Source organism: Anomaloglossus baeobatrachus, chromosome 3, assembly GCF_048569485.1.
Source record: "Anomaloglossus baeobatrachus isolate aAnoBae1 chromosome 3, aAnoBae1.hap1, whole genome shotgun sequence".
NCBI lineage: Eukaryota > Metazoa > Chordata > Amphibia > Anura > Aromobatidae > Anomaloglossus > Anomaloglossus baeobatrachus.
This window is the reverse complement of record NC_134355.1, coordinates 506,547,116-506,574,673: the sequence shown is the minus strand read 5'-3', so window position 1 is coordinate 506,574,673 and position 27,558 is coordinate 506,547,116. Positions and strand designations below refer to the sequence as shown.

Here is a 27,558-nt window from a genome sequence, read left to right as displayed (position 1 = left end):
TGTCAGCTTTTACGTTAGAAATTGCCTTCTTCAATGGTATTATGATGCGAAAATATGTTGCAGTCACAAAGTTCATATTTGCTCACATAGCAGAGCTAAAAGGGCTGCTATATTAGGCTAAGCTCACATGTCCAGTAACATCCATTAGAACGGATCCAGCAGCAATCCATTGACCAAACATACCGCAGACACAACATTTTTGCCCATTTTTAAATAAATTATGTCAGCAGGATCCGTTTTTTTTTTTATAACTGAATGTTTTATTAAGTTTTTAGAACAGATACAAAAAAAGTACATGGATGCATGGATATGTCTCACAAGCTTGTTAGCAATAACTGTAAACCAGAAATCAGTATCCATATTATCCACTAATACACTGAAAACAGGGAATATGACAAGACGAACAATACAATACTAGACAGGGAAACATAAGGGAGGGGGGATGGATTGGGGAGGGTGAGCATATCAGGCTTCCATCAAGGCCGTACTTCACTGTTATTCTTTGTTGGCCCAATAAGTATCCCAAAGTGACCAAACACTCTCAAAAAGATCTACTGTGTTATTTGACAGGGCAGATAAATACTACATCCTTCTCACATCTTGGATCCGAGATTGGAGATCTGTAAGTGAGGGTGGATGGGCCAACCTCCAGTTAGGATCCGTTTTTTTAACATTGGAGTCTTGGGAAAATGGATCCGTTAAAGGAAACCTGTCACGAGTTTTTTCCAAATTAACCCAAACGTATCACCTTCTGCAGCTCCTGGGCTGCATTCTAGGAAGGTGCACCTTATTGCTGGCCCCCCTTGCAGACCCCTAAAAGAACTTTAAAAAAATCTTACCGTTTCCTATGCAAATGAGTTTGGTTGGCCAGATGGGCGGGCTCTAATTCGGCTCCTGTCCCCCCCTCCTGCCGCTGTTCGCCATCCCCCAGTCATTATTTACATGGATGACGCCGCCGCCTCCATCATCGTCCATGCTGCTGGAGTCTCGCGCAGGCACATTTCGATGTGCCCCCTATCGCGGGGCAGAGCATAAAGTTTTCCTCGTGCGAGCGCTGGTGATGTAGTTGCGCAGGCGCGAGATTATGGGCGACGCTGTGTATGACCTCACCAGCTTTATCCTCTTACCCGCCTATAATATCGCACCTGCGCAACTACGTCAGGTAAACTTTATGCTCAGCCCTGCGATAGGTGCACAGCGAAATGCGCGTGCGCGAGACTCCAGCAAGGTGGACAATGATGGGGGCGGCGTCATCCCTTTAAATTATGACTGGGGGACGGCAAACAGCGGCAGGAGGGGGGACAAGAGCGGAATTAGAACCCGCCCATCTAGCCAACCAAACTCATTTGCATAGGAAGCGGTAAGATTTTATAAAGTTCTTTTAGGGCTCTGCAAGGGGGGCCAGCAACAAGGTGCACCTTCCTACAATTCAGCCCAGGAGCTGCAGAAGGTGATATTTTTGGTTTAATAGGGAAAAAAACTGGTGACAGGTTCCCTTTAATGGATTGCTATTTATCTTCGATTTGCAACTCATCCAGTAAGTAAAAAAATTTGCAAATGAAAGAAAAATAGTACTAAATAACAGAATAATTTTCCATAGATTTCAATGTTTACAAAAACGGAATCAGTTGAAATCGGACAAAAAAGTTAAGTCTACAAAACGTTTTTGACAATAAATTGCTGCTGAATTCATTCTAGCGGAGGATTTCTGGATATGTGAACTTAACTTTAGGTTATTATACCTGAGATCATAATATATTATGCATACATCATCAGAAGTGACGTAAAGTACACCTTATTTGGAGTATAACCTAAGGTAAACACGCTTTTTGCATGACTTGGCCATTTGATAGATGTCGGAAACATGCCTGCTCAATTGCATAGTACAGTGGATATAAAAAGGCTACACACCCTTGCTAAAATGACATGATTTTTATATTAAAAAAATCCCAACAAGAATCATTTTAGAACTTTTTCCACCTTTTAACATCAACATAATCTGTACAATTCAATTGAAAAATAAGCTGACCATTTTTTTGTATGGGGAAAAAAAAATAAAGCCGCAAACTAATGTGGATGAATAAATTTGCACATGCCTTGTTAAAGTACCCTTTGAATTTATGACAGCATTCAGTCTTTTTTGGAGGAACCTATCAGCATTGCACATATAGAATTGACCATGCTTGCCCACTATTCCTTACAGTAGCTCCAAATCTGTCAGAGGACACCTCCTGTGTATGTGTATAGATCTCTTCAGGAGACCCAAGATTTTTAAATGGATTCAAAATCATTAATTTTCTACTGTCAAAGACATTCTTTTGTTGATTTGGAGGTACGCTTAGGGCAGTTGTCATGCTGGAAGGTGACATTGATCTTCAGCTTTTTTCAGAGGCCTGAAGGTTTTATTTAAAAATTGAGTGATATTTGGAACTGTTCATAGTTCCCTCCAGCTTGACTAATACCAGCTAAAAAAAAGCCTCAAAGCAGAACGATGCCTCCACAATGGTTCATTGTGGTTATGGTGTTCTTTTGGTGATACAAAATGTTGACTTTACACCAAACATACCTTTTGGAATCATTACAAAAATCTCAACCTTGTTGTTATCAGTCGATAATACATTTTCCCACATGCTTTTGTCAGACTTTATATAGGTTTTGGCAAAACATAGCCGGGCTTGGATGTTTATTTTTTTCTTTGTACAGACGAGACATACGGAGAGTACAAGAGCTTATCACATGAAGTACACATCCAGTATTTTCCAGAATTTCCATTTTGCTGCACGCTTTTTGCAGCCTCTCGCACCAATGTTACTCTTGTCCTTTCATTATTTTTTGAGAGACATCAAATTATAAGTAATGTCACTTGATGACCATCTTCACAGTGTTCCATGGTATATCTGATGCCTTGAAAATCCTACTAGAACATCTAAACTTTTTAATGGGATTAATCTGAATCACTATAAATAATGGTAGCTGTGCACTGACAACTATTTAACATAAGTTTGTGATTGGCTAATTCTGAACACAACCACATCTCCAATTATAGGCGGGTGTTCACACTTATGCAGCTATGTTAATTTAGTTTTATCTTCACTTTTCCCCCTCAAAATTATTTTTTTCCCAATGGATATGTACAGATTATAGATGACCTTATAGGTGGCAAAGTTATGAAATTTGTGCTTGTTGGTATTTATTTATTTTTTTACTTGAGAAAGTAGAATAGTAACACGGGCACCACTTTTGCATTTTTTTACCCACTCATGGTTTTGGCTCACAAATACTGAGGTAAAAAAAAACAAATTCTCAACGTGTGCACGTGGCCTTACAATCTTTTAGCTGTTGTCCAATTGTACCCCTTTTGTAGGGTCCACCCAAAAGCTGTTCATTTGGGGAATAGAAAGTTGGGCAGTCCATTCATTAAACCATGTGAATGTAGGAGTCGAGCTGAATAGAGTTTTTCTGCAGCCCATTATTAACTGAATTGATTTGTAGTCCTGTTTTTGGCTTTTTTTTTTGCCGTGATGGCTGTAGAATCGCATCTAATTTATTACGAGAAACAAAAACAGCCACAACATGTGAAAGCAACCAAAATGTCCCTGATGGAACAGAATTCTCTTCCCACACTTAGGCTGGTTTCAGACGTCGGTACGTGTGACATCCGTTTTTAACACGAATGTCACACGTACCCATGTTCCCATATTGTGTACTCACACGGCCGTGTTTTCACACGAACCGTGCGGCCCCGCTAGGTCACACGGAGATGTGTCCATTTCTTCTCCGGCAGCACGGGTGTCACACGGACCGCACACTGATGTGATCCGTGTGACATCAGTGTGACACGGACCGGAGAAAACACGGGTTTTTAAATAAAAAGATTCTCTATATTTACCTGTATCCAGCGATGCTGTCTCCAGCTCTGCTGCCTCCCGCTCCTGACCCCCGCTCATTATTTTCATTGATTATTCATTGCAGTGAGGAGCTGAAAGCAGGGGCATCGCGGTGACGGCGCTGGAGACAGCACAGCCGAGGACAGCATTGCCGGGGACATCGCTAGTGACAGATGAGTATCCTGCCAGCAGTGTGTGTGCAGGGACGTCCAGGAGGTCATCGGATTTCCCAATGAAATCTGATGACCTCCTGATGACACCCCTGCGACAACTGCGCTACAGCGAGTGTCACGATGGTGACTTCCAGGGGTTCATGAGAGTTCATTGGGAACTCCAATGACCCTCTGGATGTCACTGCACAAACTGCTGTATACTCACCTGTCACCGGCGATGTCCCCAGCGGTGCTGTCCTCGGCTGTGCTGTCTGGCGCTGTCCCCACGATGCTCCGGCTTCCAAATCCTCGGGCAGTGAATAATCAATGAAAATAATGAGCTGGGGTTAGGAGAGGGAGGCAGCAGAGCAGAAGACAGCATCGCTGGATACAGGTAAATATAGAACATCTTTTCATTGCAGAGACACGTGTTTTACCCAGTATGTGTCACACGTATGACACACGTGTGACCATAACCATGCGTGTGATTGGTAGCTGATTAAACACGGACGTCTGAAACCGGCCTAATGCTTAGTACTACAAGTATACTCTTTTCACAGGAGGGCAACAGGTTATCTGATATTTATAAAAATGGGTAAACCATAATTTCAAAGATTATTTTATACAAAATAAGTGACTTTTCATGGTCGCTTGGTACCGTAGTTTGATTTTTAAACTTTGCAAGAAAACCAAAAAATAACACTTGGTTAGTCCTCATTCACATGTCAGGATTTTCCATTCATCAGTGTTTGTATGCCAAATTCAGGAGTGGAACATACAGAGTAAAATTATAATTAAAAGGTTAACACCTCTTCTGTATTTTGGAGACAATCCTGGTTTTAGCAAATACTGATTAAATACTGATCAAAAATTCAGAAAATTACTGATGAAATACTGATGAAAAATACTGAAGAAATACTGATCAAAAATATTGATGTGTGAATGAGGCCTTACTAAACGTACATTATTGTGGAAATTGATGTGCGTCCTCGATAAATTGGTTGAAAGGTGGGGCAGCTGATGGGCTCGGCACTGCATGCTCTAGTCACTTGCACTAGGTAAATGCTTTTGCACCATTAAAAACTTTCAGCAACAAATACTTTGACATTTACCCAAATCCTAATGTCCATCAGTATCATGTTATTTGAAATCTACCAAAGCTAGTCATTTCTTATACAACTCTTCTAAATCTATATATAATATTATTTTTATATCTTATTATAATTATTAATTTTTTAAGTCATTGAGAACTTTAATAAAAACCAATGGACAGCATCCCAAAAAGAAAGGCACCAATTGCGATATTTTTTTTTTTCCCCAAATTTGGTTTAAGATGATTATAATGAGAATTTTGTTAGTTTGCTTAACTGTATTTTTAATTGGTGCAATAAATTCCTGATAATAAGGTGGTTGGACATTTGTTAAACTTAACCATTTTCAATGTGCGAAGATGAGAAAAAACATTTAACCTCTTTTAATAAGAATTTTGCTTAATAATGTGGCAATCTGCAAAAGTACCTATTTCTGTCTTTTTTTTTTTTTTTTCATTCCTATGGGATTTATGGACAATATTCACAATGAAACCAATTTCTTTCACCTCTGAAATGGTTTAAATTGAAGTAATTGTACTGTATTTGAGTCATGTGATCTGTTCACAAAGCATTTTTCTTTTCTAAATCCAAGGCTTTAAATGAGATCTTTCCAGGGTACGTGTATGATAAAACTGCTACCGTTATGTTCAGAGTGCAAGCTATCCAAGAAGGAGGTCATCCTTACTTCCTTGCTCACCTTTGCTACTTTTTGAAGTAGACTTTTATGCAGCGTTTGTGTGTGTGACATATCTGTGTGGCTGTCTATCTATTTTATATAAATGGCTGGGAAGGACGTGGTTAATCATCCCAGCTCTGCAGGTCTTGATTAGGAATGCACCTGCAGTGTTTTGCTAAGGAGCTAGGAAATGGGTTCAGCGTTGCGGCTTGTCAGTCTGCTGGATGTGGCAGAGTGGAGGGTATAAGCTCATGAGTGACCAGCCAAGATGTGAGCTGTAGCTGGGAGACAGACATTCCAGGGTCTTGAATGAAGTGACTAAGGCTAGTGTCACATCTCCGGTATTTCGCCGGTAGCCGGATCCAGCACAAATCATGTACAATGGCAGCGCGACACCATACGGACACATGCTTCATACACAACCGCATGTGTCCGCATGGTGTTGTGCTTCCATTGTAAATGAATGTAACTGTACTGCATTTGTGCCAGATCCGGCTTCCGGCAAAATGCCGAAGATGTGAAATCAGCCTAAGGGAGTCAGCTGAGGAGCTGAACAGTCTGTTTCTAGAGAGGAAACAGATGGTGGACAGTCTACCAGAGTGTAGGATCTGGAGAAATATTATACTGACTTGTGAGTGGATGGACGTATACCTGCTAGAGTATTGGAAGGGTAGCTGCAAGAGAATTGGAAGGGTAGGTGTCGGCGTATTGGAAGGATAGCTGCCGGCGTATTGAAAGAGTTACTGCCGGAGAATTGGAAGGGTACCCGGCGGAGTATTAACCTGCCATATATACTGTACCGTCTTGCTGCTACCTTTGTGCTGGAGCATGGCTGTTTTGTATTCTAGTCCCTCCGGGTTTATGGTGCTAATAAATATTGCCTTGTTGGACTAAAAACGTTGTCGGTGTAAACACTGCCCAATACCTAATGTTTTTGTGAGTAAACCCTTTGTAATAGTATACGATTCTTCTTTTTTTAGGTTGTAAATTTATGTATAGTGTGTTTAATGCATGTTGTATGTGCAACTAGACACGAGGCACATTTACTTGACATTGGGAGTTCTTGGAGTCGCTCAATCTGAGGGTCCTAGAGTACCCGGGCAGCACGGTGGCTCAGTGCTTAGCAGTATTTGTAGCCTTGCAGTGCTAGGGGCCTGGGTTTAAATCACATTGAGGACAATTGCATGGAGTTTGTATATTCTCCCCGTGTTTGCTTGTGTTTCCTCCCGAACTCTAAATACTGATAGGAAACTTCAATTATTATGCCTAGAGAGATCAGTGATTATGTCTGTATAAAAAAATTGTTTAAAAGAACAGAAAGTCCTCAGTGGTTAACCACTGAGGACTTTCTGTTCTTTTAAACAATTTTTTTATCTCTACTGGCTAACACGGTACAAAGATATATTTTACTTGTATGTCTGTATAGTGCTGTGTGATTTACGGCACTATGTGAAAAAAAAAAATGCGTAAAATGCAGCACATTTTTAACAGTTGCACACTTCGTAATTGATTTGGCTTACCGTGCATCACAAAACTAAATCAAAACTTCATCTGCTATCGCTTACACCAATGTTTTGTGTAAATTTTCCATAAATTCACGTGCTGCAGCTCAGCAAGTTGCGCAACATGTCAGTTTACGCTGCGGAGAAAAGACGCACAGTGGGCATGGGCTCTCTAAATCCCATCCACTGTGATTCTACCGTACAATGCAACTTTTTAGATCCAGCGAAAACACACTGCGTCCAAATCGCTGTAAACCCTAATCATGAGCACATACCCTTAATAGTATATTTGTATCGATTACAACATGCAAGAGATCTAAAAAAAAAAATCAATATAATCATTTGATTTAGACTTCTCTTTTGTTCATTCACCTTGTGCTCAATTTATTTTTTATCAATTAACACTTCTATTTTTTAAAGCGTTCCTGCTTTGCAGCATTTTTTCCACATCATCCTAAAACATTTGTACAGAGCCCTATCAATTTGAATAAACTGTTCATCGTGTACACTAAAGTTACATAGTTTCTTTACAAGCCACAGCAAAATCTAGAGGTTCTTGGTTAAAAGGACTCAACAATCGCCTTCTCACATGAGCACTCACAATGTGCGATGGATGGCCCAACCAGGATAGTAAATGTGATATTACTGATCTAACCATGATAGTTTTCTATGAGACAATCTTGCAGTTTATTAGAAGAATTATTTTTTTAATTCCAATGAAAAATGGACCTCTCTATATAATATTAAACTGTATCTAAATAACAGAAAAGATCTTTTGTTATTACATATGTAGATTTTAAAGGGATATTCTGCATCCTGCAAACTTTGGTTGTTAGCCAAATATAAATAAAAGGGGATAGTCTGAAGCCTGAAGAAATTTGCATCTAAATCCCTATCTATTTATTGGCGTAATCTAAATTAACTTCTAATATGGCTGTATTAAAAATTTCCTATCCTTTCCTCATTATACTAGCTACTATCAATTTATTTTTTTTTCTCTACTACCTTTCTGATGACTTTGTTTGAGAATCCCAGTGCATGCTGGGATACTCAAGCAAACCGTCATCAGGGGACAGAGACTTCATTTCAGTCACTGTCGCAGCCTCTGCTCCCTCCCTGAAACAATGAATCATCAGAAATGCACAATTAAGGGGCTGGTCTAGTCCCTTTGCGCTGCCATTGTGCAATTTACACCGTGCCTGCACCGTCTGTGCTGCCAGCTCAGATCAGTAGAGCGCGCAACAGAGCAGTATGAAGTTTCAAAGTACACTGCGGTGTTCAGAGACAGCGCTGCCCCTGCAAGTGACGTCACTTTTGGGTGCAGTGCTGGTCCCTGAATGCTGTTGGGTACTTTGACATCGCGCTGCTCTATTGCCCGTTCTACTGATCTGATCTGGCAGCACAGAGCGTGCAGACACGGTGTAAATTGCACAATGGCAGCGCAAATGGACCCGGCCAGCCCCTGAAATGTACATCTCTGATGATTTGTTGTTTCAGGGAGGGAGCGGAGGCTGCATCAGTGCCTGAAGGTTCTGCCCCCTGATGATGCGTTGTTTGAGTATCCCAGCATGCATTGGTATTCTCAAGCAAAGAGTCATTAGACAGGAAGTATAGAGAAAAAATCAGTAATAGTGCAGTGAGGGAATTTTTAATGTAGCCATATCAGAAATTAGTTTAGAATAGGGCAATAAATAGATAAGGATTTGGATGAAAATTTCTTAAGCCTTCGGACTATCCCTTTACCAAAACTTGGTAATCTGGTTCTGAATACTGCATCAGTAACACTATTTTAGACACTCTCGCGCTTCCTGGGAGCTCCATTTCCCTGTTTTTTTGTTTTTTTTTTACATAGACGGGGAGTTTCCTTTCCTCTCTTTGTCAGTTACCTACTTTAAGAGTTCTAGCTGGCTGTCTCAGTTCATTAGTTAAGTCATTCACCTTCTTTGTCTCTACTTCAGCTTTGATTACTAAGTTGGTTAGCTTAAAAGGGTTATCCAGGACTTTTTTGCACTACTATTGGTCTAAGCACTTATCCATAGGTAGTTGCTAATCACCTATCTATTTTACTGTGCGCTGATTTCTCCTGGTCCACAGCATTGCTCCTCCCATTTTCTGTAACATCGCCAGAACAGTTCCTTCTCTTCCACTTTGCTCTGTCAGCTGGGCGTCACTGCCATCATCATGTTGATTGATAGCCGCCTACCTGTTACCTAACTTGCAGCAGGCATGCTGAGATTTTGCAATTATTACATTGCATGAGCTGGCTCATCAGCACGAAGAACTCTGCAAGTGACTCTGATTTCCAGCGCCCATGCTGGGTATCAGCATTACCATCATACTTATCTCTCTACACTGCTGTTTCAATGTGTATCGCACGAAGTCTGTGGACATACGACCATAGTCTCTCATCCGAGGCAATCTGGTCAGTTATGCTGATGGCACTCTGATCACACGTGAGTCAACTTATTGTGATTCAGTTGTGAGAATCAGAACAGACTGTGAGGAGAAGATGGAGAATAAAATGTCTCCATCTTCTCCATTGTATAAGTATGCTGAAACCAAAAAGTGCAGTCTGATGATTTCCACGCACCCATAGGCTTGTATTGGTGAGTTTTATTCAATTTTTGTATCAAATTTGTGTCAAATTACAGCATACTGCGAGTTTTTTCTCACCCCAAATTAGTTTAAGAAAAAAAAAATATGGATCAGCGCTGCCCCATTGAAAAACATTGGATTGAGTGCTGTCTAATTGAATAGCGCTCCTTCGATTTATACGCTTGTGTGATCTTTTACTTAGCGCAAACATGGAAATGAAAGAAGGGTTCTAAAATTGGGCCAATTAGGAACTAATCAGAATTTTTATTACTTTTTTTCTATTAAATTTTAATGAAAGGGAATCTGTCACCAGGTTTTTGCTCACCCATCTGAGAGTGACATAATGTAGAGACAGAGACCCTGATTCCAGCGATGTGTCACTTACTGAGCTGTTTGCTGTCATTTTGATAAAATCAATGTTTTCTCTGCTGCAGATCTAGCAGTTATACAGAGCTCATGAATATGCTGGACCACATGGCAGCAGCACAAGTAGTCCTCTAATGATAATATACTGCTTTTTAAAAACTACACTAAGCAGCCCAGTAAGTGACACATCGCTAAAATCAGCATCTCTGCCCCTACGTCATGCTGTTCTCAAATTAGAAGGGAAAAATCTGGTGACCGATTCCCTTTAAGCTAGATAATTTTCCATTAAGACCTTTTTTATTATAATTTAGCTGGACAACCCCTTAAAACAAAAGCATAGCTTGCATGTTGGTTAAAGAGAACCATCCAGCACGATTTTCATATATAAAGTAAAGCCAGTGCTATACAGACACCAGGATGCTGAATCGAACCATAACTTTTGTTTGGAGATTGGAGGTTTTATTTCAGAAATATATGCAAGTAAAGTTCCAGCAATGCACTGCTATCTGATTGACAGGTGCAAAAGGGGTGAGAATACGTGGGTTGGATCTTATGTATTCCTGCCCCTGTCTGCTGCCTGGCCTTGGTAGACTGTATGAGCTGCATTTCGAACACACCCCTATTACATGACAGAAATGACTCATACCTGGAAGGAGCCCATACAGTCTAGCATCTACCAAGGCCAGGCAGCAGACACAGAGGTGGGACTAAATAGCAAGAGCCAACCCACATATTATTTTCCTATTGCACCTGTCAATCAAATAACAGGGCATTACTGGAACTTTACTTGCACATATTTCTGAAATAAAACCTCCAATCTCAGAACACAAGCTATGCTTAGATTCAGCATCCTAGTGCCAGTATAGAACTGGCTTTACTTTATATGTGAAATCCTGATGGTTGGTTCCCTGTCATGAAGAATTGCTGTAGTCATGAAATTGACTGCATCTATTCTGTTACAGTCTCATTGAATACAATATTGTCATTTAAACATTGGGATAATCAATTTTTTTGTATTTCTGGACATGTTAAATATTATCTAGAGGTTTTTTTATTTATTCAACCCTCTGATCTGTACGCCACTATTGTTTGACTCCTGCAGGAAAATGCTGATATTCCACATAGTGATAATAATGGCAGTAGAGGTTTTACATCTAAAGCGAAAAAAGGGGGTCACCTCTGGCGCTCCAGCTGTTCATGAACTATATCCCCCATGATGTGCAACCAGCGGAGCAGATCTGTGCTCTGAGCCAGGTTTTTGCTTGTGATTTGGTATCTTGACGGAGCATCATGGGAAATGTAGTCTGGTAACAGCTGCATTGCCAGAGGTTGCACTTCTCTGATTTGAAGACGTACAGTTCGGTCGCACATCTTGAACGCCGCTTATCGGCTTTAACACGCAGCGTGATTCCATAGATCATTAATGCTGCCGATGAATGGCCTTCTACTGAAATACAACCTGCCATAATATTTATACGCTATCGACTTGTAATATATGGCTTTTTGGGCTATCTTCACGCTAAAGTTTAATAAATATTGGGAAGTACCCAATGACACTGACCTCATTTCCTTTCTAACAATGAAAATTAATAGTTTGGCCTTTTATGGGGCTGATAGTCCAGATGTAGTGTACATTTAATTAAGTGTAGTTTCCTCTTGGTTATGGTATGTGTATCTGCTTTTTGTCGCAATTTCTTTCTAGTTTTACAATTTTCCACATGTTTTCCTTCATCATTTATGATTTTTTTTTTTCAAAGACCCGCTATGAGGATTTAAATCACTTTAGCATGCACCAAAACAGTACCCATTCAAACAATAAACGCCATTTTAAAAAGCCTTTAGATCTTCTGTCACTTCATAAATAAAAATGTATAAAACATTATGCAGTTGTAGTGCCCACCTGCTAATTAAATGCAGATTTTCCCAAACTTATTTTCAAATCTGCCTTTTCTGTTTCAACTCTGCCTGCGTGGAGAATACATATGGCTCTTGTGAAATTAATTATGCTTATGGAGCAGCTGTTAAATTTAGTGCAACTAATTTTATCCAATATTTTACATTTTAATTGATTACCTGTGAAGAAATTAACAAATTAACACGTATTGTGCAGCAAGTAAATACACTTTTATGGACCTCTTTATTTTTTTTATATTTTTTTTTTTAGGGGGGGACATAGCATGCCAAGTTATAATTAATTATTTTACAACCTGGTTAAAATGGGAAATTTCCCTTTTAGGTCCTCTCACATAGGAAGATAGTGGAGAACCTTCATTATCTAATGGGAGGCTCGGAGAAGGGTGCGAGCCAAGCATCTGTGTGTTCTGCAAGTCCCGACATGAGAAGCAGATTGGAACGTAATGACTCTTTCACAGAATTTTTGTAACATATGGGCCTATCTGGATCTGAGGAGGCTTTGAAGATCTTTCAACATGACTAAGTGACTTAACCTTTGCCACAGTACTGGGTCTTTTATGGCAGCCCACTTTTCAATTAATCTGTTTCTGGGTTTTTATGCATCTAGTTTAGGAGGGATACAGGGGCACAAGGCTTGTATTTGAATTAGGTCTAAATTACTTCATATTATAGCCATTTGCATTTATTTATTGAAAGCAATAGAAATGTGATTAATATGCCTGGTCCCAAAAAGAGCGGCCCAGAGGCTCCGAGGGCTCGTCTGTACTGTGGCTTCTGCAATATCATTTTTATAAACTATATATTTTTACCTTTTTTTTTTTCTTTTCTTAACATTGTCATTAATTTTCAGATATCAATACTTTTATGAGTAGCTAGCCCCGATATTGATTTCTGTATAAACTACTTATTTCACTTAGTGGCTAGAGGGCGACATTTAAAACAAATGTATCACCTAAATATTTATTGTATCACCTATTGTATAATAGTGTAATGTATCCCTATAATAGTTTATTGTATCACCTATAATCATTTAATGTATCCCTATAATAGTTTAATGTATCCCTATAATGTTTTAACCTATCACCTATAATAGTTTAACATCACCTATAATAACTTAACGTATTACCTATTATTATATTTTAATGTATCACATATAATATTTTAATGTCACCTATAATATTTTACCATATCACCTATAATATTTTACCATATCACCTACGAGGGGCGATCCAAAAGTAATGATAATCAATAATAAACACAATGAATATATTAAAAGAAGAAAATTATTTTTCTACATAGTCTCCTAACAAGTCTATACATTTAGTCCATCTCTAAACTTAGAATTCCCTTCGAAAAAAATTCTTGATCTTGACCCTCAAAAAAATCCCCAACAGCGGTTATCACGTCGCTATTGTCATCAAATTTCTTGCCCCAGAGGTGTTCCTTGAGAGGAAAGAGAAAGAAGTCACTGGGGGCTAGATCTGGCGAATAGGGGGGGTTTTCCACCAGTTCAAAGCCCGCTTCTTGAATTGTTGCCATGGTAACTGCAGCTTTGTGAGCCAGCGTGTTATCTTGGTGAAACAGCACTCCAGCCCGCAGTTTGCCGCGCCTTTTCATCTTGATAGCCTCCCGCAATCTTCTTATTTGGTCTGTGTAGTAGGAGTCCGTAATAGTGGCTCCCTTTTCCAAATAGTCCACCATAATAATTCCTTCTGCGTCCCAAAAAACGGACGCCATAACCTTCCCTGCTGAGCTTGACACTTTGAATTTCTTCGGCGTCGGTTCGTCGGCTCGTTTCCATGTCATCGATTGTTGTTTAGTTTCGGGATCAAAGTGGTGGATCCAGGTCTCGTCCATGGTCAAAAAACATGACAAAAAATTCTCCTTGACTGCTTGGAACTTTTCGAGATTTGCTATTGAAATGTCAACTCGTTTCTTCTTTTGCTCGTCGGTTAACATTTTTGGCACCCAACGCGCGGAGACCTTTCTCATATGCAATTCTTTTGCAAGGATTCTTTGAATACTGCCTTATGAGATCCGTGTGACCTCAGGTACATGCCTGATAGTCACTCTTCGATCTGCCAATACAATTTCTTCAACTTTTTTCACGTTTTCTCTTCATTGAGGGACGTGGATGGGTGTCCTTCACGATGTTCATCTTCCGTCGATGTTCTTCCCAGCTTAAATTCCTTGGCCCAGCGTGCAACTGTGGAATATGGAGGAGAAGAGTCCCCCAATGTTTACACCAAGTCGCTGTGTATGTCTTTGCTAGTCATTTTTTTCAAGCAGAGGTATTTGATGACAGCTCTGAGCTCGTTTTTTTCCATTTTGATGTTCACTCCTCGGCAGTTCATATTCAAATTAATGTAGCTCCCGGGAATCGTGGCCTATTTAAGTGATTTTTTTTTTCCAGGACTAGTGGGTACCTAATAGAGAAGAAAACATTTTATTTTAATTTCTGTGTGCAATAGAAATAACCAATTTATCATTACTTTTGGATCGCCCCTCGTATAATAGTTAACACTTGGCACCAGCTTGTATAACATAATCCGTTTGTTTCTATTTTCTGATACTCGGTTCGCTTTCTTTTATGTATTACATTTGTCCATGATTATGGGGGGTATCCTCTTATACTGAGATTTTGTTCATTAAGATATGCTTTACAGCAGCCATTTGGATACAGATGAGCGGACCCGAATTTTAAAGTTCACAGACTTTAAAAAAAAAAAATCAATGTTCGAATTCGGAGTTCGGGTACTTTATGTATGCAAACCATTCGCTTGAGCATCGCTGTGCTCTGGTACGGTCAGTGCTGGCCCAGTGTGAGTCGCTTGCAGTGTTGTAATGGCTCACACTGGTGGTAACAACAGTGTTATCAGATGTAGTGTGCACCCCACAGAAAAGAAAAAATCCCGCCCTTGCTCTCCCGGAGGTGTTCTGTTTATGGCTGCCTGTATGTGGGCGGAGAGCCCGACTGACTTCCAATGGGGGTAAGGGTCCAGAACAGATCTTTATCTAAGGTCCGGCTGAACCCGCAGAACCTGAACTTAAACGAGTCCGCTCATCTCTCATGGAATTTCTAAATGAGAGTGTTCTTGGCAGAGGTCAATATACTGGCAGGAGGAGTAAACTGCCTCTATTGCCTATTAGCAATGGCAGATATGGCAGATACTATCTGCATTGATTTTAAAAAGTTTACACACCCTTTAAAATACCAGTTTTTTGTAATATTAAAATATCAGAATAATTTCAGAACTTTTCCCAACTTTACTGTCACCTATACCGTAATCTGTACAGTTTAGGTGAAAAATAAACTGAAATCTTTTGTGTGTAAAGTTTTTGTATATCCAGGATCTATCTTTAATTATAATCCTGCCTGTGATCATGCCGATTTTGAGCCAAGATATTTACTGTTTGTTTTGTTTTTAATATTGGAAATAAGAAAAATAAAAGTTCTCAAAAATTACAGAAATTTATGATAAAAACTTGATTTAATGGGAAGCGGTCAGCAAGTTTTTGACACTTAGGCCGGGGCCACACGGGGCACTAGTGCGATCCTCACATGACACTCGGCTCAGGCTGGCAGCACAGCAGGAGCCGAGTGTCATTGCAACTGAGGTCCGACTGTGCGAGCGGACCTTAGCTGCGGGGGGCAGGCCGGCACTGAGGAGGGGAGGGAGGGATTTAGCTCCCTCTCTCCTCCATAGTCGGCTATTGCCATTCTTGCCCTGCACTCGCGGTACACCGGTGTACTGCAAGTGCAGTGCAATTTTCTCTCGCCCCGTAGACCTGTATGGGTGCGAAAGAAACCAGGATTGCATTATAGTCGCAGCATGCTGTGATTGTTTTCTTGGTCCGATTAGGGCTGAGAAAATAATCGCTCATGGGTGCTGGCACATAGGCTAATTTTGGTCTGAGTGGAATGCGCTGTTTTATCGCATTTCACTTGCTCCGATTTTCATGCCGTGTGTCTTAGGCATGAAATCTGAGAAAAGCATAATATAAGAGCAGAGATCTTGCTTCCCAGGATGTGTCACATACAATCAGTGTTTTATCAGCAGGAGATTATCATTGTCTGACTGCATGTCTCAAGCAGGGCAGTCAGGCTGACAATTCACAGTGTACACAGAAAGTGACCAGGTAAGGGGTGAAGGCGGGTTAGAGACAACCCAAAAGTCTTAGCTCTGCCACAGCTACATCAGAAAAAACAGGAATGTTATAAAAACTGCACCAATTGATGTACTGCTGGAATCAGCATCTCTACCCCTACATTATGAATCTATCAGATCCCACAGCAAAAAACAGCTGACAGATTCCTATTAAACAGCAGGTTATTGTCTGATTGCACATACCTTTGAAAGAGAATCTGTCAGCGCGCGCTCTCACTTTCTCACGCCCTCTTTCTCTCTTTTTTTGCGCATTGTCATCTTCATTTCATTTCTAATATGCACCTGTTTTTATTAGTTAGAGGTACACAAGTATATGTGATACATTTTTGGTCGGTGAGGGTCTGGTTATGGGAACTTTTACGAATCCTCAGACTAAAAGTGCTGCATTGAGTTATACATAACCTCGTTCCTTCACAGAATATATTTGCAGCCACGTTCTTATCTGCCTGCAAGTAATGTTAAGATGATCATGTGGTGAAAATTGACTTTCTGTTAGTAATCCTATTGAATATAGTTGAATACAGTTCAAATATACGTATATCCATCTTCCTGGATGAATTTAAACACTTATGACCATACAGTCAAATATTCCTAAAAAAAAATAAATAAAAGGAACCGGGTATGTAAAAAAACAAAATGCTATTAATCTGCAGATTTGGCATTAATCTGCAGGTAGACACTGAAAGCCCCGCTGCTGGGAGGAACTTGTCTTTATTCTGCCCTGCATACTTAGGCGGGCTTTGCACGTTGCGACATCGCAAGCCGATGCTGCGATGTCGCACGCGATAGTCCCCGCCCCCGTCGCAGGTACGATATCTTGTGATAGCTGGCGTAGCGAAAAGTATCGCTACGCCCGCTTCACATGCACTCACCTGCCCTGCGACCGTCGCTCTGGCCGGCGACCCGCCTCCTTCCTAAGGGGGCGGGTCGTGCGGCGTCATAGCGACGTCACACGGCAGGCGGCCATTAGCGGCGGAGGGGCGGAGATGAGCAGGATGTAAACATCCCGCCCACCTCCTTCCTTCCGCATTCTGGCCGGCGGCAGGTAAGAGATGTTCCTCGCTCCTGCGGCTTCTCACACAGCGGTGTGTGCTGCCGCAGGAACGAGGAACAACATCGTACCTGTCGCAGCACCGGCATTATGGAAATGTCGGAGCCTGCACCGATGATGCGATAACGACGCTTTTGCGCTCGTTCATCGTATCATCTAGGATTTACACACTACGACATCGCAAGTGACGCCGGATGTGCGTCACTTTCGATTTGACCCCACCGACATCGCACCTGCGATGTCGTAGTGTGCAAAGCCGCCCTTATAGGCTTTTCTCGGATAGAGACATTTAGGTTAAGACACAGCTAAAAAAGATGCGCCTTGTCACTGGTGGCTGGGCTCACTTAAAACAGATGCTCTGTGTCTCTATTTTTTAATTTATTTCCTTAGCAGTAATTCATGTCCAAATTCCTGTATTGAATGTTTTTATACCTTAGTATCTCAGCGTACACCTGTGTATTTAATTATAGGCTTTTTTTCTGGTTGAAACATTGAGGTGGGACCCAGCTAAAAGTGACCCCTTGACGCTGGTTGCCGGGCTCATATAAAACAGATACTGTCTCCATTTTTTAATTTATTTCCTTAGCAGTAATACATGTCTAAGTTCCTATATTCAATGTTTTCATACCTTAGTATCTCAGTGCACCTGTGTATTTGTGAGTGTGTTTCATCTTCAGTTTGTACCTGTTCACATTTGCCTGTTGGGAAGCACCGTCACTTTTCTCATTATAGATTATAGTTATGCATGGACTGGCTGCGGGTTAGCCTCATAGCCATATTTGAGGCTGTCTAGTTCAAGTCAAGAGACCCTCAGCCGGTCCGTGCATCATGGTACATGCTTGGACCATTACAGGTGGTGTGTGAATCTGGTCCAACATTGATGGGATTATGATAAAAATGACCAGAACAAAACTTGTGTAGAGCAAAACTTTCCACTCACAAAGTAAAAAACAGTATAGCCTGTAAATCAATATCCATTAATATGAAGGGGCCGTCTATGCTAGTCAGTGAAATGTCTCTAAGGGTACTTTCACACTTGCGTTCAGCGCAGTCTGTCACTATGGAGAATAGTGCAGTCCGTTAACGCACTGCGCTATTCTCCATAGACTTGTATGGACGACGCACTGTAACGCAAGTGTCAGCGTTGCATCCGCTGGACGACGCAGCGTCGTTATTTTGACGCTGCGCCGGGCGGGAGAAACACAGCATGTAACGTTTTTTTTGAGCAGCGCAATCCGTAGGATTTCACTGCGCATGCTCTCTCTGGCTCCCTGCACCCGTAACCAAGGTAAATATTGGGTAACCAAGCAAAGTGCTTTGCCGATATTTATCCTCGCTACGTGTGCAGGGAGCCCGACACTTCCCCCGCTTGGCTCCGCACCCTCCCGCACTCCACTCCGCATATATGTACACACACACACACACACACACTCACCTGTCCTCAGCGCCATGGCCCGCTCGGCTCCAACCACTCCGCACTCCGCCCCCTGCACACATTCTCGGCGGTGGAACGATCAGCTGAGCGCCCAGCCGCCGGCTATTGAGAGCGATCAGCTGATCGTTCATAATAGTCTGCTGCCAGTAAAACTGTAAAGAAGGAAAAAAAAAATATAAAAAAAAAAAAAAGCTTTCCGTTGTTTTGTACGATTCGTTGCATACATTGTGCCACTATATGCAACGCATCCGTTACACAACGCAATGTAACGGATGCCGTTCAACGCAAGCGTGAAACTAGCCTAACATTTAATGAAGTCCGAAACGTAAATATTTGAGATTTTAATTTGTAAATGCAGATTTAGCCTATACAGTAAGGCTATGTTTCTATGATGAGTATTTGTTTTTGATTCTGCAGATTTTTTATATCATTTCTGCACCAATAAATTAAATTGGTTTACTTGTGTTTATTTTAGATGCCATGCTTTAAAACCTCTTTTTATCTGACTTTGATAAAACTTTATTGATAGTCATGTGTGGATTTAATGCGTTCTTAACTTTTAAGTTTTAGAAACGGAATATAAACTTTATTTTTTAAATCTTCGGATTTTCCTCATTGCATTGAAGTCTATGAGGAAAATCTGCACATAAATTCATATATATTGCAAGAGGAAGAAAAAGTGCTATAGATTTAAAAATCACACCGTAAGTCTGTTTCCACAACATAAAAAACAAACAACACTTTTTGTATAAACTGTAATATACGGCATTTTTTTTGCACAAAAATATGCAGCGAAAAAAACGCAACAATACTCATCTTAGACACTTATCTTAATCCAGTCTGTATTACCAATAATACTTAATTTTTTGTGCAAAAATTATATTTGTATGTTGTGAAATGGTGTATTATGTAACAAAACTTTGTGCTAAGTTCATATTTTATATCAGATCCAGGTCAAGACATCGGCACAGGTCTCGCAGCCGGAGTAGTGATCGCTCTAGTAGAAGGAGGTCTCACAGCAAGTCGTATGATAGAGAAAGAGGAAAAGGCAGAATGAAGGAGAAGATGAGAGAAAAAGAGAGGAAAAAAGAAAAAGAGTCTACTTCTACAGTTAGGTAGGTCTCCTAATTTTAAACCACATAAACTATTGAATTTTAAAGGATTTTCTAAAGTGAAATCCAACTGGGTATCCCTTTCTCTCTCCTGACATTTTCCATTGGGTGCAAGTCTGGACATTCCCATACATACCCTGTTCCCCCCGAAAATAAGACCTACCCTGAAAATAGGCCCCAGTAGGATTTTGTGGACTTTTTTTTGAGTATGCTTACAATATAAGCCCTTCTCCAAAAATAAACCTAATTGCAGTTCCACAAAGACGTGTCCGAGCACTAAAAAAGTTAAAGTATACAGCAGGACTCTTCATCAAAAAAAGTAGAACCCCCCCAGAGGAAAGCAGACATTCCAAAAGTAAGCCGACACCATTCCTTCCCACCTCCGCCCCACCCTAAAACAAAAATTGCACTCACAAGACCCGAAACAATTACAGTAATTACAGTTGGCAAGTGCTGATGGTGAATGGGTTCTCACACAAAGATCTGCATCGCTGTCAGGTCTTTCGCCGTTCCAGCTGTAATGCACTGCAGCTCTCACAAACAGATTGGGTAACAGTATCACTCCGTGCGAGTGATACTGCTTCCATTCAGATTTGTATGTGAGAGCCCATTCACTTGACAAATCTTAATTGTTTGGGGTCTGGTAAGTGCGACTCTTTTAGATGGGGGTGTCTGCTTTCTTTTGGGGGTAAACTTAGCATTATATAGAGAATAATAAATTTAAGCAGGTAATTTAAACCTTTTGTAAATATGCTATACACCCACCACTATAGGACTGGATCTGCACCATGTGAATAGCAGATCAGATAAGAAAATGAGCATCCGAACCAGTAATTGGGCTAACACAAAATATTGTTGTTCCAGAATGTGGGAAATTATTATATTTGAACAAATGTTGTTTTTTTTTTGTTCAGGAATAAATGTGGATTGTTGTTCATGGGAAAGTATAAGACATCCCCAGAAAATAAGACCCTGAGCGTCTTTCATAACAAATAATAATAAAAGACCCTGTCTTATTTTCGAGGAAACATGATACTTAGATGGTCAGCCAATCCCTGATTCGTCCAACATTAACTTAAAGAGGATATCAGGCGATTTAGCTGCTTTTGCTGACATCACAACAGATCAGAGCGGAAAAGAAGCTGCTGCTCTCTTGATGTGATGTCAGCAGAAGCAGTTGAATTGCCGGCAGGAGCGTCTTTGCCATCAAAGAGCGCTGTGCACAACAGGCAGGTAGTTAGCATCTACCTGCCTGTTAGTGCTTAAACGCATTTGTTTCTATTTTATAACAGTTATGAGTATTCCCATTAAAGTGTGTGGCCTCCTTTATAATCTTAAAATTGTATAGAGCAGTAGCTCCATTAGAGTAGAGCAATGATCAGTGCGATACAGATTTCAGAATAGTAATCTGGAGTAGAGTCAGTCTATAGCCTTGTCCTCCTATGTTTTATTATTTTATTCCTCTCATCTGATTGTTTTGATCGCTTGATGTATACGAGGTATACAGTGGATCTAAAAAGTCTATATACCTCAATTAAAATGCCATGATTTTGTTGTATAAAAAAATCTTACCAAGAAGAAATATTTGTTAATAATAGTGATGGGCGAACCTGCAGGTGTTTGGGATTGGTGGGTCCAACCGAATTAAAAAAACAAAAACAAACAAAAAACAAAATGATTCAGGCCGGAATTGATCTCGAATATCTGCCCGGACACCAATCCCCATATAATTCTATAGGGACCCGAATATTGTGCTTTAAAATGGTGGTAGAAAGGCCTAGGAGGATTAGAGCAGGAGCATTATACTTACCAAGTCTCCCGCGCAGTTGTAACACTACTTTCGGTGCCGCTTATAAACCCTCATATATATTCACTGCTTCCCCAAACACCGGCAGTCCTGGTGTCTCTGGTTGCAATCAAACCGCGCCTCCACCCTGTGTGACAGTGTGTGTGACTGATTGGAATCACACTCGCTGTCTGCGTCTCTATAGTGGTGTAAAAATTAAAAACTTGGCGTAGGGTCCCTTCATATTGTGATACCCAGTACAGATAAAGCATACAACTACAGGCTGCAGCCCCCAGCCGTGTGCTTATCTTGGCTGTGTATCAAAATAAAAGGGACCCCACGGGGCTTTTTTTTTTAAAAAAAAAAATAAATCAGTTTTAAAAACAGCGTGCAGCCCCCAATTTTGAAACCCAGCCATGATAAAGCCGACATCTGGGGCTGGTTTCCTCATGGTTATATGGTTATAAGGACCCCAGCCTAAAAATAGCAGCCTGCAGCCGCCCAGAATTGTCGCATCCAGTAGATGTGACAGTCCTGACACTTTACCTAGCTGATCCTGATTGCTCTAGTGCGGTGGCAATCGGGGTAATGTAAGGGGTCAATGACAGCTCACATCTGTCACTAAGCTCTAGATTTGTAATGTGAGGCAACTATGAGACCCCCCATTACTAATCTGTAAGTGAAAATAAACACAAACATCAAAAAATTCATTTATGTGAGATAAAATGAAAAAACACCCTCTTTTTCCAATCTATTAACCCCAAACACAGACCGGTCCGACGTAATCCATACGAGGTCACATGACGATTCCGGCTCTACTACATACTGCATTCACAACGCGAGGGCACAGAACATGTCTGCATGCTGTGGCTTCAGTCAGAGACTAACTAAGCTGCAGCGGGTGACTTCACTTAGTTTATCTGCGGTCATAGCTGGAGGTTCCCACTGTACCCCACTTGTGACTGCAGTTAAATTGACCTTAGGTGACCTCATTATACTCAGTGACTTCACTTCAGGTGACCTGAGTTCACAGACCTGAATCTCTTAGCAGAAAACCGCATTTTTTTGCCAAGAGATGAAGATTTGGTGTTGACATTTATACACCGTATTTCGGCACCAAATCTGCATCTTCTGGCATAAAAATAAATGCATCAAAACGGTCTAGGAGATGCAAATTTGGTGAAGAAATGTGTTGCAGAAATTTCAGCATCAAATTTTCATCTACTGGCAGAAAGTCACACCACAACGGTTTCAAAACAGTTTTTGTGTGTTTTGTTGTCTAGTGATGCAGATTTGTTGTTGAAATTTATACACTATATACCTGAACCAGATCTACATCTACTGGCAAAAAACCCCGCATCAAAACACAATGTTGTTTTGATGTGATTATTGAGGTGATTTATTTTTGCCAGGAAATGCAGATTTAGTGTAGGAATATAGTGTATAAATTTCAGCACCAAATCTGCCTCTCTTTTCACACCATTTTGGTGTGGTTTTCTACCAGGATATGCAAATTTGGTGCAGAAATATCTGCACCAGCTTTCTGCACCAAATTTGCATCTCATGGCAGAAAACCACACCGAAGCAGCATCAAAACTGTTTTTGTGCATTTTTTTGCCAAGAGATGCAGATTTGGTGCTGAAATTCATACACCATATTCTTGCACTAAATCTGTATGTCCTGGCAAAAGATTGCATCATTACCGTATTAGAATCACATCATGTTTTGATGCTTTTTTTTTTTTGCCAGAAGGTAAAGATTTGGTGCATGAATATGGTGTATAAATTTCAGCACCAAATCTGCATCTCTTGGCAAAAAAAAGGGCGATTTTCTGCCAGGAAATGCAGATCTCTGAACTCAGTTCACCTGAGGTGAGGTCACTGAGTTCAATGAGGTCACCTGAGGTCCGTTTACTTGCAGTCACAGGTGAGGTAAGTGGGAGTGATGTCACTGCTCACAGCTGCAGCTCAGCTCATTCTCTGCCTTAAGCCACAGCTTGCGGACATGTTATTTGCCCACGCGCTGGGACTTCAGTATGTATCAGAGCCGTAATACCTCGTGGGACCTCGTGTGGATTACGTCATAACTGGGTGATTGGGCTTAATAAATTTGAGAAAGCGGGTTGGTGTTTTTTGTATTTTATTTAAAATGAAGGATTGTTTTGGTGTTTGCGTTTTATTTCTTTTCACTTACAGATTAGGAATGGGGAGGGGGTCTCATAGACGCCTCCAATTACTAATCTATGGCTTGGTGGCAGCTCTGAGCTGTCATTAACCTCTTATATTTCCCTGATGCCATTGCACCAGGAGAATCGGGATGAAAATGGTAAAGTGCCGGGATTGTCATATCTATTGGATGCAACAATTCTGGAAGGCTGGAGGCTGCTATTTTTAGGCTGGGGGATGCCCAATAACCATGGGTATCCCCAGCCTAAGATTACCTGCCCCCACTTGTCTGTTTTATCATGGCTGGGTATCAAAATTGGGAATTTTTTTTAGATAATTTATTTAAATATTTTTTTTAAAAAAGCCGCATGGGGTCCCTCTTATTTTGATACACAACAAAGATCAATATAGGCACACGGCTGGGGGCTGCAGCCTGTAGCTATGTGCTTTATCTGTGCTGGGAATCAATGTGGGGGGACCCTTCGCCACTTTTTTTGATTTATTTTATTTTTACACCACTTACACCATACACAGGCAGCGTGTGTGATTCCAAGCAATCACACACGCTGTCACACAGGGTTGGGGCGTGGATTGACTGCAACCAACCAGAGATGCTGGGACTGCTGGTGGCGAGGGAAGCAGTGAATATGTATGAAGGTAAAGAGGGGCCCCGGAAGTAGGGTTACAGCCGTGTGGGAGACTTGGTAAGTATAACGCTCCTGCTTTACTCCCTATTTTCCTTTTATTATTTGTATTTTTTAAATTACCCGGGTGCCGAATCCAGATAGTTACACGGAGTTCCCTGAGAACTCTGTCTTTGGGGTATAGGTGTACAGATACTAGGTATCCTTACAGACCCTACATTTTACAGTCCTGGTTCGCCCATCATTAGTCATCAATAATCTGTACAAACCCTTTGCAAAATCAACTGATTTAATTTTGTGGGGGAAAATAAAAATAAGTCTAAAATATTGTGCTTGCATAAGTGTTAATTATAATTGGGGATGTGGTTGCATGAAAAATTAACCAATCACATGTAAACCTCGAATACATAGTAGTCATTGAAATGCTGCATCATTTACAGTGATTCTCCTTAACCCTTTATAAAATGTTGCCGTTCTAGTAGAATTCTCCTGACTTTTTTGTGTTTTACACAAAGACCTGGTCCATAGACAGCTTAAAACACAGCAAAGGGATCTTATTGTTAAGTTATCAGTCCAGTGAAGGGTAACATTTTCAAAGCATTAGATACACCATGGAACACTGAAGTCAGTCATCAAGAAGTCTCTTAAGCGTGACACAACAGTGACATTACTTAGAACTGGATGTGCCCCGAAAATTGATGAAAATACCAGAAGAAAATTGGTCTGGGAGGCAGCAAAGTTAGCGCCATGTGCACGCAGTGCGTTTTTTTATGCCGTTTTGTCACCACTACATGTATATCCTTATGCCAGCAAAGTGAATGAGAAACCTGAAGTGTTGGTGCAGAAAATAATTTAAAAAAACACTAGAACAATTAATTAGATTGTGCCTAAATGTATAACTTTATTGCAATATTTTTTTAAAAAACAAAATTAAAACATTTACAAAAGTTTATATCACATAACTGCTGATAAAAGCAGGAAATAGTCCACTTTATCAAAGTGCAAAATATTTATGCAGACCACGGGAGAGTATATAAATTACACTAATCAGAAAAGCAATAGGTCACTATGTGTAATGACCAAATAACATTAATTATACAAAGCCATGTAATGGTTTACATTTACCATTTTTAGCACATGGAATATCTATATACACATATAGTGCAAAAATATTAGCAGGTAGGTTGTACAATTGCTGCCTAGATAAACTGCTACATATATAGTGCGTATTAAGACATACTATTGAATGTTCTCAGTGAGAGGAACAAAATTATTATATTGTGATACCTTTCGTAACGTAAGACATACTGTAACAAGTGAGAATAAATCTCAGGATTATAATTATTGTAATGTAAATAAAACAAAAAAAAAATGTTGCAGCGTTTCACAGGACTATTGCATAGATTTGTACATTATGGTATACAAGCCAAAAATGATATACAAAAAATACATATAAGTTAACCATGCGCCAAGGTAAGACAGCTGTATACATCCCAGTGCAATGATATACCTAGGTTTCCTATCCACACCTGAGAGTAAGGGTGGCTTTACACGCTGCGACATCGCTAGCCGATGCTAGCGATAGCGAGCGTGATAGCACCTGCCCCTATCGTTATGCCGATATATGAAGATCGCTGCCGTAGCGAACATTATCGCTATGGCAGCGTCACACATACTTACCTGCTCGGCGACGTCGCTGTGACCGGCGAACCGCCTCCTTTCAAAGGGGGCGGTTCGCTCGGCGTCACAGCGACGTCACTAGGCGGCCGCCCAATGAAAGCGGAGGGGCGCAGATGAGCGGGACGAACATCCCGCCCACCTTCTTCCTTCCTTATTGCTGGCGTGTGGCAGGTAAGGAGAGGTTCCTCGTTCCTGCGGCGTAACACATGAGCGATGTGTGCTGCCGCAGGGACGAGGATGAACTTTGCCCACGCGACAGCAGCGATAATTGGGAGAGGACCCCCATGTCAACGAGGAGCGATTTTGGACGTTTTTGCAACGATCCAAAATCGTTCCTAGGAGTCACACACAACGAGATCGCTACAGCGGCCGGATGTGCGTCACAAAATCCGTGACCCCAACGAGATCGCTGTAGCAATCTCGTAGCGTGTAAAGCCCGCTTTAGTTACTTGTATATCAGGGCTGTATTAGTTATACTGCAGTAATGAATAGGCCTTCAGTCTTTATATAGAGATATAGTGACTATGTGCTGAAGCAAGGGCAGATGTGCAAATATAAGTATGAGTATAACTATAACAAGGTCTGAACTTACTAGTGTTAAAATATCTAAATCGGTGGAATTCCTCAAGCCTCGACGTACATTTCGTTATCTTCTTCAGGAGCCGCTCTTGCTTTAGCTCGTAGTAACGCACCTGCACCGGGGAAGGTAAATAGTGGTGTGTTGAGTTATTTAGAGGGCACACCAAATTTACACTGTTATACAAGCTGTACACTAACTACTTTACATTGTATGACAGTGTCATATCTTCAGTGTTGTCCCAAGAAAAGGTATAATAAAATATTTGCAAAAATGTGAGGAGTGTACTCACTTTGGTGATTTATTGTGTGTGCGTGCGTGCATGCATATACAACTCTGGCAGAAATTAAGAGACCACTATCAAATTGTCTTTTTGTCTGATTTTTCTCTTTATAGGTTTAATTTTCAGTAAAATGTAAATTATTCTTTATTCTATAAACTACTGACATGTCTCCGAATTTCCAAGCAAAAAATTTTGTATTTGTTTTCTCAAAATGAGAAATGGTCAAAATAACAAAAAAATGCATTGCTTTCAGACCTCAAGTAATGCAAAGAAAACAAGTTGTTAATAATTTAGAAACAACAATACTAATGTTTTAACTCAGGAAGAGTTCAGAAATCATTATTTTGTGGAATAACCATGATTTTTAATCACAGCTTTCATGTGTCTTGGCATGCTTTCCACCAGTCTTTCACACTGCGTTTGAGTGACCTTATGCCACTCCTGGTGCAAAAATGTAAGCAGTTCTTCTTTGT

At 40.6% G+C, this 27,558-nt stretch overlaps 1 protein-coding gene across 2 annotated transcripts in view; it reads left to right on the top strand.

The window, feature by feature from the left end:
• The window catches only part of RSRC1 (arginine and serine rich coiled-coil 1), a 434,403-nt gene that overhangs the window by 69,085 nt on the left and 337,760 nt on the right, over positions 1-27,558 (top strand). For both annotated transcript variants that reach the window (XM_075340693.1, XM_075340692.1), the window contains exon 4: positions 19,786-19,953. In XM_075340693.1, the coding sequence (XP_075196808.1) occupies positions 19,786-19,953 (168 nt within the window). The remainder of the gene's footprint in view (positions 1-19,785; positions 19,954-27,558) is intronic.